Source organism: Trichosurus vulpecula, chromosome 4 (genome assembly GCF_011100635.1).
Source record: "Trichosurus vulpecula isolate mTriVul1 chromosome 4, mTriVul1.pri, whole genome shotgun sequence".
NCBI classification, from domain to species: Eukaryota; Metazoa; Chordata; class Mammalia; order Diprotodontia; family Phalangeridae; genus Trichosurus; species Trichosurus vulpecula.
In genome coordinates, this window is record NC_050576.1 from 181,600,469 (window position 1) to 181,614,199 (window position 13,731).

At 41.0% G+C, this 13,731-nt stretch overlaps 1 protein-coding gene across 4 annotated transcripts; it reads right to left on the minus strand.

Moving 5' to 3' along the window:
* Positions 1-93: 93 nt before the first annotated feature.
* IFI35 (interferon induced protein 35) lies at positions 94-12,261 on the minus strand. 4 transcript variants are annotated; one of them, XM_036755916.1, is made up of 9 exons: positions 12,175-12,261; positions 11,973-12,045; positions 10,399-10,482; positions 10,135-10,227; positions 1,374-1,521; positions 1,166-1,272; positions 901-1,087; positions 684-790; positions 94-534 (listed from the first exon to the last, which is right to left on the minus strand). In XM_036755916.1, the coding sequence occupies exons 2-9, from the start codon at positions 11,991-11,993 to the stop codon at positions 343-345; spliced, it is 939 nt and encodes a 312-aa protein (XP_036611811.1). In that variant the 5' UTR covers positions 11,994-12,045; positions 12,175-12,261; the 3' UTR covers positions 94-342. The 4 variants fall into 4 exon arrangements, with proteins under 4 accessions (XP_036611811.1, XP_036611810.1, XP_036611809.1 ...); XM_036755915.1 differs by having other exon boundaries at positions 10,399-10,547; XM_036755914.1 differs by lacking the exon at positions 12,175-12,261 and having other exon boundaries at positions 10,399-10,547; positions 11,973-12,164.
* Between the last annotated feature and the right edge of the window lie 1,470 nt (positions 12,262-13,731).

Below are 13,731 nucleotides of genomic sequence, written 5' to 3' on the forward strand. Positions count from 1 at the left end.
TTCTTGGCCTGTAGCCCCAGAGACTGTTGCAGTAATTCTCCTACTCACACAATCAGTCAAAAGCATTTATTAAGCACCTACAATGTTCCAGGCACTATGCTAAATGCGAGAGATACAAAGAGAGACAAAAGACCAGACTTCACTTTTTCTCTCTTCCCCCTTACTCCACAATCACATTTGCATGAAGTACTATGAAAACACAGTGATGTCAGGTCATACATTCCATGGCCCAACAGTTTTAAAGGGGGAAAGCCTGGAGCGAAAGGAATGAAGACCTCCCCCTTAAACACAGATACAAAATCTGGGACAATGAGAAGCAGGAAGGGGAGTTTGTGTGGCTGGTTAACCTTGCTCTGGGGTGAAAAGGGCCAAGCCCTGTGACCCAGGGGCTACAAACATCAATGCTTCCACCTCACCCCCACCTCGAGTTGGCTTTTGGAAATGGATTTCAAGGATATCCTGAAGGTCTGGGGCATCAAGGACGTCTGGGATATTAACCACCAGCACTGAATGGGGGACTGAGCAGCGACTTATCTGGAAAAGGTATACACACATGGAAGATCAGGAGTTGATGGGGTGATGCAGGACTAAAACAGGGTGCTAGGTTCTTAGATGAGATCCCCAGGCCACCCTCTAGAAGTGTCACATTCTGCTCCTGTTCATCCCTTCCCCCCCCATCTTACCTTTATCTCCTGGACGTTCCCGTCAATATAAGGAAAGACTCTCAAAGGAACCAACTGACCACCCAAGGGCACCATGAAGTGGCAGATCTGGGTCAGGCGCTCAGCCACTGGTTGGGAGCAAATGAAGGGGAGGCTCCTTAGCCCTGAGATGCCCCAATCCATACCTCCCTCGGTTACACAGTGAAGTCCCTACCATTTCCAGACCTCCCCACAATACCTTTGTCATCAGTAAAGCCTAGAACAGCTGCCCCTGACAGCAGCTCCCGCATCTTCACCTCCCCACCTCCATTCGAGGGTTTGCAGAAGAAAAGCTCCAACTTGTCCAACAGCTGCTCTTCACTCAGCTCTGGGCCAGAGGGCAGCCCTATGACTAGTACCTTTTGGTGGCATATCCAAGTCAGTACCTGGGAATGGAATGGCAGTCAATAGGATCGCCAATCCTACTGCTGTCTTAGAACCTGCCCACCCCGAGCTCTTAGAACCTTGATGGTGGTGGGAGCAGACAACTCCACAGGCTGGATGCGGACTCGAAGCCGGCATTCCTCCAGGATGATGTTATGCTCTTGCTGCTGCAGGAGACCTTTTGCCACTGAAGGGCAGACAAGGATGGACAGGGTCAGCACTTCACCATGAGAGGCTACCCCCCATTCCTCACCCAACCCAATCTTTCCCAACCATGATCCTCTATACCTTCCGGGTTCTCAAAGCTGATCAAAGCTGAACTCTCGGGCAGTGGATAATGGATACGAAGATTGGAAAGCAGGGTCTCAGGCACTTCCTTTTCTGCCTTTGTCTGTCCTAGGAACACTAGGACTGCCTGAGGCACTGGGAAGGGGACCTGAAGACAGGGAAGAGAGAAAGAAGAAAGGGAGTCAACTCTACTGTTCTGCTTCCTTTCAGAGGTGGCTGCACCCTTTTGGTGATCCCTCTGGTGTCTCAAATGGATCTCACTGATTCAAAGAGTTCCTTCCAACTACGAAAATCACAACCCTGCTCATCCAGTGCAACTTTTGTCCATGTTTTCCCAAAAGTTCATCACTGTGGTTCCACCCAGCGTGCTGGAAGCCTTCCCTGCTTTCTCTTGACATCAAGGGCATTCTAGTGGGGCACAATGGCTGTTTACCTATCACATCTCCCCTCTCTGGTCACATGACCATCTCATCTTCTCTTCTATCATACAATGTTTGATGACTTCCTTTACTCCTGTTCATCTTCAGACCTCATTGGTTCTATGTTGCACCTGCTCTCAAGGGCCTCTCTCCTGTGATTCTCATCTTCAGTATTTGGGAAGCAGTGGTGCGCTATGTCTTGTTGCCATAAGGCAACACCAGTAAGGTGTTGGTATTGAAAAGAAGAGCATGGGCATGGAGCTCTGCAATGTCTTAAAAGCAATCCAGCTCACCCTCCTCCTCCTCTTCAACCCTGTGGCCAACTCATTGTCCAACAGTCTTTTTTGGCTGGCAGTGACCTACAGTTGGACTAGTTCTTTAGCAAGGTTCTTATTGTGGAGTATGCAGCTCCACAAGAGGTCTAGGAATGGATTTCAAGGAGTCCATGAACTTGGATGGGAACAGAAATGACATCTTAATTTCAATAGAACTGGTTTCCTTTGTAATCCTATGTATTTTATTTTGTACCTCTAAAATATTATTTTGGGAAGGGGCCCATAGGATTACCAGACTGCAAGGTGGAGGGAAGGGGTACATGATACAAAAAAAGGTTAATAATAGGGTGTCCACCAATAAATCAGTCAGCATTTATTAAGCTGTTACTATGTGCCAGGCAACATGCAACACGTGCATACTGAAATCTGGGCAATACACCCAGATTTTAAAGATTATTTTCTTATTTTTCAAATAATTTAAATAATCTTCTGAGGTATAAAAATGTCTACATCTGCATCAATGAAGGGGACTCCACTGATGAATTCAGAAATTATTTAAGTACTGAAGGAATCACATCCCCCTATTCAATGGTAAATTTCATGAGGGTAAGGGCAAGTCTCACCCAAATTTTGCATATCCCTTAGAACAGTTCTTGGCATGTAGAAGGTACTTCATAAATTTTTGTTGAATTGAATGGAATCAACCCTTTTTACAGACAAGGAAACTGAGGCAAAAAGGTTAAAAATGGCTTGACTGTTTCTTCACCAAGGAATAAGCAGTACTCAGAAAATGAATTTTAAACTATTAACAACCACATGAAAGAATGTGGTTAAGTTACTAAGCCCTGACTTGTTCCTCAAAACTACCCAAACTCATTGGACAGCTTGGAAGCAAATGAAGAAGGTCACCCACCACTAGGACAGCAGGGTTCACCTAGGCATCTTGCCACCTGCCACTACCCCCTTCTTCCCAACTGGAAAAGCCATCCTCTAAGACCAGGGCTGTCCAACTTTAGGTTTTTATTGAAACAACAGACAATATATTTTGATTTGCCATTGTAATGAGAGCTCTGGGGTAGCTCAATTTCATTACTAAAGCATTTATGTAAATTTCTATGCTTGTAGGCGGGCTGCAAAATCACAACGCTTGTAGTGGGCCCCATTTTGGACAGCCCTGCTCTAGACCCAGGACCTGACCTCCAAAGACCATGCTGATTCCTCATTCCTGATATCAGGTAAGAAAGAAAAATACTAGCCAAACTTTAGAGTTATAATTGGAAGGAATGTTAGACTCTTCCTTTTACAGGTGAGAAAACTGAAAAAGTGATCTGCCCCAGGTCACTGAGATATTAGGTGGCAAAGCCAGGATTTGAACCACAGTCCATCGATTCCAAAACCATATGAAATCCCTAGGTGTAAGAGAAACAGAAATCAAAACAACCTCGAGGTCTCAGCTCCCACCCAGCAAATTGGCAAAGATGACAAAAGATGGGAAGAATCAAAGCTGGAGGGGTTGTGGGAAGACAGGCATGCTATGGATTGCTGATGGAGTTTTAAATGAGTATAACCATTCTGGAAATCATTTTGGAATTTTGCAAAGAAAGTGGCTAAAATATCCATACCCTTTGATTCAGAGAGTCTCATTCTAGGCAACCTAGAATGTTGATTGGAAGTCATTGATAAGAAGGAAGTCTTTACATACACCAAAATATTTACAGCAGCACCTTTTGTGGTAGCAAAGAACTAGAAACAAAGTACATGCCCATTAAACAGGAAATGGCCAAACCAGATTTGATGTATGAGTGTAATGGATTATCACCTTACTTTAAAAGGCAGATATGGTGAAGACAGAGAAGTATAGAAAGACTTACATGAACTGATGCAGAATGAAGTAAGCAGAGCTAAGAAAACAATATATATATATATATAGACATATACATATACATTACACATATATAATGACTATAACAATGTAAATGAAAAGAACCACCACCACAAGAACAAATGAAAGTGAGTAGAATTTCAAAAAACAAACATAGCCCCCAAAGAAGAAAAATGAGAAGATATCCCCATTCCACTCCTTTGCGGGGGTGGGAGGTTCATATGTGTGGAATATTGTCTGTATTTTCAGATTTTTTTCAGTCATTAATTGGTTTTGATTATTTTTTCCTACTTTTCTCTTTTTCTTTAAAAAATATTCTTTGTCTTCTGGTGCCAAGATGGTGGATCAAGGAAGCCCTCCCAAATTCCCCTGCAAACAACTAGAAAACCACATCAGGATTGGTCTAGGGGCAGGAAAGCAGCTTACCAGCCGAGTAGGGAAGGTCTGTCTCATTGGGGTGGGAGGGGAGTAAGGTCCAAAAGCAGCAGCAGCAGCCACCCCCACAGCAGGGGGCCTTAAGCAAGACTCTAAGCCTTGGGTAATCCCTCAGTGAGGTCCCACCCCCTTGCAAACCAGTGGTCCCCTAGGTAAGTGAGCAGTCTGTGCAGCATAGCAAGCACCCATCCTAGTGACACCAACCCCAACACAAGCCACCAGTGAGCCTTGACCCAACTGCTGGCGAGTAGTCAAGCCCTGCCCCTGGGGCCTACCAGTAGAGTGACTGTTCCATAGCAACCCAGCAGCAGGCCCCCACTCCTGGAGCCAACCAGAACCGGCAAGAAGATCTCTTCTCCAGGGCCAGCCACCAGAAGGATTCTGTTACCATAGCAACCCAGCATCAAAGGCCGCACCCCTGAAGCAGGGCAGCAGCTAAACCCCATGCCTAGGGGAGGCCAACAGGGAGCCCTCCTTCCTCACCCAGTACAAGCCTTAGAAAGGAAGCCTACAGTCCAGAGAAAGCAAGCAGCTGAAGCCCAGTGAAAGCCAGCAGTAAGACCCAGAGGCTCTGGACAAAAAACTTGGGACAGTGCAGGATCAGAGCTCAACTCACATATAAACACCAAGTCATAAGTAAAAAGTCAGAAAAATGAGCAGAAAAAAAACAACACAAAAAAAAGACTTTACTATAGAAAGTTACTATGGTGATAGGGAAGATCAAGGCATAAACTTAGAAGAGAACAATAGTGTCAAAATGGCTACATGTGGAGCCTCAAGTTAAAATGTAATTTGGTCACAGGCCAAGAAAGAATTCCTGGAAGAACTTAAAAAAGATTTTTAAAAAGCGAATTAGAAAACTAAAAGAAATGAGGATAATGCAAGAGAATCATGAAAAAAGAATCAATAGCATGGGAAAAGATATATAAATTTACAGAGGAAAATAATGCCCTAAAAAAATAGAATTGGCCAAATGGAAAAGGAAGTACAAAAGCTCAACAAAGAAAACAATTCCTTAAAAATTAGAATTGAATAAATGGAAACTAATGACTATATAAGACATGAAGATAGGATAAAACAAAATCAAAAAAGTAAAAAACAAACCAAGAACATGTGAAATTTCTCATTGGAAAAACAACTGATCTAGAAAATAGATCCAAGCGAGATGTAAGAATTATTGGACTCTCTGAAAGTTATGATGGAAAAAAAAGCCTGGAAAACATCTTTCAAGAAATTATCATAGAAAATTGCCCTGATATATTAGAACCAGAAGGCAAAATAGAAATTGAAAGAATTTACCAATGAGCACCTGAAAGAGATCCCAAAATGAAAACTCCCAGGAAGATCATAGCCAAATTCCAGAGCTCACAGATCAAGTAGAAAGTATTGTGAGCAGCCAAAAAAAAATTCAAATATCATGGGGCTATAGTCAGAATTACACAGGATTTGGCAGCTTCCACATTAAAGAACCAGAGGGCTTGTAATAAGATATACTGGAAGGTAAATGAGTTAGGATTACAACCAAGAATCACCTACCCAGCAAAATAGAATATAATCTTTCAGGGAGAAAAAAATGGATATTTAACAAAATAGAGGACTTTCAAGCATTTCTAATTAAAAGACCAGAGCTGAATAAAAAAATATGACCTCTAAATACTCAAGGAAAACAATAAAAAGGCAAAAAAAAAAAAAGAAACAATAAAGAGAAAACATAAGAAATTCAATAAGGTTAAACTGTTTATATTTCTATATGGCAAGATAATATTTGTAACTCTTTACTATTGTAAGAGCAATTAGTAGGAGTATATGTAGACAGAGGGTATGGATATAAGGTGACTTTGAGGGGATGATACCCAAGGGAAAAAAAATAAAAAGGTGAGAAAATTGCACTAAAAAAAGGAAGAGAAGATTGAATGGGGTGAATTATCTCACATAAAGAGGCATGAAAGAGGTATTATAATGAAGGGGAAGATGTGGGGTGGAGTGGCAGGCAAAGCTTAAACTTTACTGTCATCCCCCTGAAAGAGGGAATAATATAAACACTCAGTTAGATATAGAAATCTATCTTACCCTATAAGGAAGCAAAAAGGAATGGGGATAGAAGGGGGGAAGGAAACTGATACAAGGGAGGGTATATTGGGGAAGGTAGTGACCAGAAGTAAAACACTTGTGAAGAGGAAAAGTGTGTGTTGTGGGGGGGGGGGGGTGAGAAATAAGAGGGGGGGCATAAGTGAGCAAAAAATAGCATGGAGGGAAATACACAGTTGGTTATAACTATAAATGTGAATGGATGACTCATTTATAAAACAGAAGCAGATAGCAGAATGGATTAAAAACAGAATTCTATAATATGTTGTTTACAAAAAACACATTTAAAACAGAAAGATACATACAGGGTAAAGATTAGAGGCTGGAGCAGAATCTATTATGCTTTAGCTGAAGCAAAGAAAGCAGGGGTAGCAATCATGATCTCAGACAAAGCAAAAGAGATAATTAATTAAAACAGATAAAGAAGGAAACTATATCTTGCTGAAATGCACCATAGACAATGAAGTCATATCAATACTAAACATATGTGTATGTACCAAATGGTATAGCATCTAAATTTTTGAAAGAGAAGTTGAATGAGTTATAGGAGGAAATAGATAATAAAACTATACTAGTGGGGGACCTCAACTTTCCACTCTCAGAACTAGATAAATCTAACCAAAAAATAAAGAAGAAAGAAGTTAAAGAGGTGAATAAAATTCTGGAAAAGTTAAGATATGATAGATCTCTAAAGAAAATTGAATGGGAATAGAAAGGAATATACCTTTTTCTCGGAAGTACCTGGTACGTTCTCAAAAACTGACCATGTATTAGGACATAAAAACTTCACAACCAAATGCAGAAAAGGAAAAATAGTTAATATATCCTTTTCAGATCATAATTCAATAAAAATTACATTCAATAATGGACAATGGAAAGAGAGGTTAAAATTAATTGGAAATTAAATACTCTAATCCTAAAAAACAAGTGAGTCAAAGAACAAATCAAAGAAACAGTAAATAATTTCATTAAAGAAAATTACAATGAGACAACATACCAAAATTTATAGGATGCAGCCAAAGTAGTACCTGGAGGAAATTTATATTTCTAATTGCTTACATCAATAAAATAGAGGAAAAGCAGATCAATGAATTAGGCATGTGACTAAAAAAAAAACTAGAAAAAGAACAAGTTTAAAATCCCGAATTAGGATGCCCATCAATTGGGGAATGACTGAACAAGTTGTGGTATATGAAGGTAATGGAATGCTATTGTGCTATAAGAAATGGGGATGATACGGACTTCATAACAACCTGGAAAAACCTACACAATATAATGCTGAGTGAGTGGAGCAGAGCCAGGAGAACATTATACACAACCACAAATATATGGATTTTGTGACGACTAACCCTGATAGACTTTGCTCTTCTCAGCAACACAAGGTGCAAAGACAACTCCGAAGGACTCACGATGGAGAATGCTATCTACGTCCAGAGAAAGAACTATGGAGTCTGAATGCAGATTGAGGCACACTTTATGCTGGCCTTTCCCCCCCGCCTTTTTTTTCTCTTTTGTTTTTGTTTTTGGGTTTGTTTGTTTTTTTTGGTTCTGTTTCCTCTTTCTCATGATTCATTCCATTGGTCATAATTCTTCTTCACAACTTGACCAGTGTGTTATACATAGAAGATATATCGGATTCCAAGCAGTCTTGGGGAGGGAGGTGTGGAGATACAGAGGTGTGGAACACTGTATATCTGTCAGATTTTTTTTTTTAGGTACTGGAGAGTTTTGCTGAATTTTTTTTCTCTTCTTTTTCTTTTAAAAATAATTTCTTATAAAATATGGCTCTCTGGGAGCGGAGAGAAGTTGGGATATAGGAAGAAATATAGACAAGGTAAAAACAAAAGATATCTATATGTATGTATATGTGTCTATATGTGTATATGTATATATAATTTTTTTAAAGAAAGAAGCATGACCATAGTCAAAAAGCTAGTAAGTAAAGCTCAGACTTGATGACTTGATTATGGGTCTTCTGACTTCCAGTCTAATGCACAAGAATAGAAGAGCTTCTACCAAGTCACAGAATTTCAGGATCAGAAGGGACCTCAGGGGCCATCTAGTCCAACCTATGGTTGACCAAGAATCCCTTCAACAACATACCTGACAAGTGGTCATCTAGCCTTTACTTGATTAGGGGGAACTTCCTTCTTTTGGGAAGCAATTCATTTCACTTTTGGATAACCCTAATTTTAAGGAAGATTCTCCTTCTTATGTTTCATCTAAATTTCCCTCTTGTCAATTTCTGGCCATTGCTCCTAATTCTTATGTGGCTGCCTTGGCCACATAAGTTATGTGAACAATTCACTGATTAAAATTCAGGCAGTAAGTGCCCACTTATTGTAAGGCACCATGGGAGATAACACAGATTAAAACCAACCACAAACCACCACACAGTTCTTGCTTTCAAAGATTTTAGACTCTAGTAGGGGATATGAAACATGTATATGAATACACAAATTGTTATCATACAATTTAGAAAAAGGTATACAGGAGAAAAAGCATATAGGAGAAATCAAGGAGAGACCGAGACAGGAAGAATCACTTCAAGCCAAGGGATCAGGGCACTTGCACTGAACCTTGAAGGAAGAGAGATTTTGACAAGAGAGAATGTGAGGGGAGGCCATTCTACAACTGGCCTCTGAGAAGGCAAAGAGTAGGGTAGGATAGTGTGGTTCTGAACCTTTTGGGATCATTGACCCTTTGGGTGGTCTGGTAAAGCCTAGGGACCCCTTCTGAGGAGGGGTGGATTTCTCAGAATAATGTTCTTAAATGCATGAAATAAAATACATAGGACTATGAAGGAAATCAATAATACTGAAATAGTTATCAAAATATTAAAAAAAATTTTTTGGACCCTAGGTTAAGATCATGGAAAACAAGAGAATGATGAATAGTTCAGTTTGGCTGGCACACAGAGCAGGTGATGGAGAGTTCTGCGAAGCAAAGCTAGAGCAGGAGGCTGGACTCAGACTTCAGAAGGCCTTGAATGCCAAGCTAAGGGGCTTGTATTTTATTCATTAGGGGATGGAGAAGCATTATGCAGGGAAGAGGAGTAATCAGAGCAATGTATTAGGAAGCTCACCTGGACATCCCAGCTGAGGAGAGAGCCTGGAGGCAGGGACACCAGTTGAGAGGCTATCAGCTATCCCTTCCACATAGCCACTCACCCCATTGTAGGTTTTGATGTATCGCAGGGTTGGCATAAGAAATTAATTGGGAATTTGGGGGGAGTTTTGCAGAAGCTGCAGAGGGCACTTGAAGGCCCATAAATGGCATAGAGCCTATGACCAAATACTTAACTCAAATTTTACAATAAGGTACTGTAAATACCCCATTTTAAAAAAAGAACAAATTCAGACTTCTCTAGGATGAAGGGAAAGCCAAAACATTTTAGGTGGATTTTGTAGATTGTGAGGGTGCTGCGCCCCTAACACTCACGTGGTGGAAGGGATAACTGTACTATGGTCCAGGAAATAGGTAGTAAGAGCCCAGACTAGGCTGGGAGCAGTGATAATAGAAATCATGTGCATGAGAGAGATTTTCAGACAGAACTGACAGGATTGGGCACCTGACTGGACATGAGGGAGAGGGGAGAGAAGAGAAAAAGCCCTTTCCTCCTCACCTCCCCGCCCCCACCTGCTGTCTCTTCCCTGTTTTACCTCTTCCTTTTGGGAATCCTCTGTTTGAAGTTGCTTTAGTTCTTTCTTTCTCAGTTGCAGCTTCTTTTGTTCTTCCTTCAGGTTGCAGAGCTCCTGCTCAAGGAAGAGGAGTGGGAGGAGAGGTGAGGATGAATTAACCACTTGCCTTTCCAAAGAATGTACCTACCCAAGAAAAAGACTCCCCATTCTGGAAGGTCCCACCTGAAACACAATCCATTCCCTCTCCCTCCTGTTACAGGGCCCCTACTGATCACTGGAACTCACCAGAAGCTTCAGCCTCCACCACAGAGGGTCCTTCTGAGGTCCGTGTGTCTCTGCTTCCAAAGCAGCGGCAGATGTCATTTGGTCCTTGTCAATCAACCAATAAGCAGCTATTGAGTGCCTACTATCCACCAAACACCACATAAAGCGCTCTGTAGGTTTAGGCACAGTATGAAACATGGTCCCTCAAGGAGTTTACAATCTGGCAGTTTCATTTTGTGGTAAGATGTGCTCACAAAGCATCATAGTCAGAGGTAGAAGGGACCTTAGAGGCAGTGTGCATAGTTGATAGATCACCGAACTTGGACTTCGGAAGACCTCCTGGGTTCAAATCCTGCCTGTGACCTTGGGTATGTCACTTAATCTCTCTGGGACTCAGTTTCCTCATTTGTAAAATGAGGGGATTGGACTAGATCGCCTCGTAAGGTCCCTTCAATCTGTGAGCCTATGATCTAATTATCACCTCTTCATTTTACAGATGAAGAACACTGGTTAATGACTTGCCCGTTACATAAGTACTAAGTAGAAATTGTTGAATTGGTCCGACTATTTTGGTGATTTACTTGGAAGCACTTGCAAAAAGTTCTGTAAACTGTTCATGCCCTTTGACCCAGAAATACCACTACCAGGCCTATGCCCAAAGGAGATGAAAGAAAGAAGGAAAAGACCTATATGTATAAAATATTTATAGCAGCTTTTTTTAAATTGAAAACTAAAGGAATGCCCATTGATTGGGGAATGGCTGAACCAATTGTACAGAAGTGATATGAGAATGGTTTCAGAGAAACCTGGCAACACTTATGCTATGAACTAATGCGGAGTGAGTTAAGCAGAACCAAGAGAACAATTTATATAATAATAATAATAATATAACATCATAAGGACAAACAATGTTAAAAGACTTGCCTGATCAGTACAATGACAAACCACAATTTTAGAGGTCTGATGAGGAAAAATGCTACCCACCTTATGGGTGGATTCAATATACAGAGTGGAACATACATGTTTGGATGTGGACAATATGGGGATTTGTTTTGACTGATTATGCAAATTTATTATAAGAGTTTTGTTTTTCTTTAACATGAGGTGATGGGGAGCAGGGAGGGAAAAGGAGAGAAAAGAAATGATGGTTAATTTTTTAAAAATTTAAAAAACAACTAGCTTTAGCAAAGAACACCTGAGACAGGAGAATAGATCAATATGCAGACAGACTGTACTGAATTGAGAGTGAGGATTGATGTTTATCTTTGTCCTTAGACTTTTTGGGAATAAGGGGAGTAATATTTCTCTTCAGAGGGTGAGGGTAAGGCAGACACTTTCAGACCCTAGAAATGGGAGGCTTATTTGAGACAATGTGGGACTTGATTATATATGTGGGTGAGGTCCTGGGGCTGAGCCCCAAGGGCTCAGTCTGTTTCTCCTCTCTTTTGCAAGGAAGCCAAAGGGGTGGTAGTAAAAATAAGCAGCCTGACTTCTGATCCCAGCCACAGCATGACCCCTTTCCATTCCGTCAGTCTGTAATCCCAACAGCCAGGAAAGGTGTCACTCCGACGACCGTCACCATACCCACCACTTACCTTATTATTTTTCTTATCCATGAGGTTCTTCTCTTGTCCTGCTTAGGGGCAACACAAAGGCCCAGGGTGCCACCTGGAGGTGAGGATTTGGGGTGGGGGAATGGAGGTGAGGGTGGACTATAAAGGACAAATCCCTCGGTTTCAACACTCTTCAGAAACTCAATCTACAGAATCCCCAACCACTTCCCTAATGAGTACTTACACTTTCATTTCTTATGAATACCCGCCCTTCGCTGACCACACCTCCCTTGTATCTGGTTTCCTTATCCCTCTATGGAACCTGCCCAGCAATAAGAAGAACCAACGTTTACCACTCCAAGTCAACTTGAAACTGGGACGTGGAGTCTCCCCACCCCCAACTCTAAGTTGAACAGTGAAACCCTGCCTCCCAGGGGAGCTTCAGATACAGGAATGTTAACCCCTTCTCCCACCATTCCAACTTCTCCACCTGATCTCAGGGTTCCACTCAATTCAACAAGAAACAAGAAGCACCTATTAAGCAGTCAGTCAACAAGAATTTATTAAGTGCTTACTGTGTACTAGGCACTGTGCTAAGTACCAGGGATACAAAGAATAGCAAAAAATCTGTGCCTGAAGTAGTTCACATTTTAATGGAGGAGACAAGATGCCTCTTAATTCTGGCACCTTCCCTCTGTCGATTATTTCCAATTTGTCCTGCATGTATATTAATTTTTTTTGTTTGTTTTTTTGGGCATGTATATTATTTGAATATGGTTGTTCCCATGCTTTCTTTTCCATTAGAAGGCGAGCATGGACTGTCTTTTCCTTTTCTGCTCCCAGCACTTAGCCTAGAGATGGCACAGAAACATTGAGTGATTACTGGACTATGTACAAACAAGAATAACAATAGCTAACATGGTTATAATGATTTAAAGCTTTTTTGCATCTCTTTTATTGAAAAAAATTCATTTAGAAAATGGCAGTTAATAAAGGGACATAGGACAGAAATTTAAAAATGTGAAGTGGGGGTGGTAAACAGCAGCAGGGGGAAGCCATGGAGGACATAAAGAGGACTAAAAATGCCATCGACAGACTTGATTGGCCAAGAGCACACCCTGAGATCAAGAAGGAACTCTCCTTCCTGGGGTCTGCTTTCAACAAATTAAAGCGATGGGTATTGGGCATTATGACTTTTTAAAATCATGCCCCACCACCCCTTCAGACCAATAAATATAAAACCAAATTAGGTCTGTGACTGGAAGTTGTTGTACTCCAAAGGTTTTGTTCCAAATCACTTAAGGAGGCAGGGCCTGGGATTTAAAAACACACACATATACTACATACATATGTGTGTGTATACATATTCAGGTGTGTATCTACACACACATACATGTGTGTACACATATTCATCCATACACATATACACACACCTATAAATGCCTACATATATGCACAAGTGCAAACATATTATCTATAAATATATGCACATGGTATATACATGCATTTGTACACATACATATATACATGTATACACATATCCACACACATACACACATATATAACAAGTAAATAACAAATAAAAAACAAGTACGACAAAGTTGGCATCATAGGAAACAGGTTAAAAAATTCAAAAGGGCTGGGAGTGGCAAGAAGCTTCTGCATGGTAAAAGCATCGCCAACAAAAACTCCTTCCAAATGTTCTTGACAAATCAGGATTTTTTTTTAACCCAATCAGTGACAAAGGTCTGAGAGCAAGGCCAATGGCAAGTTAGGGCAAGGCAGCTGACCTCAGCTCCAT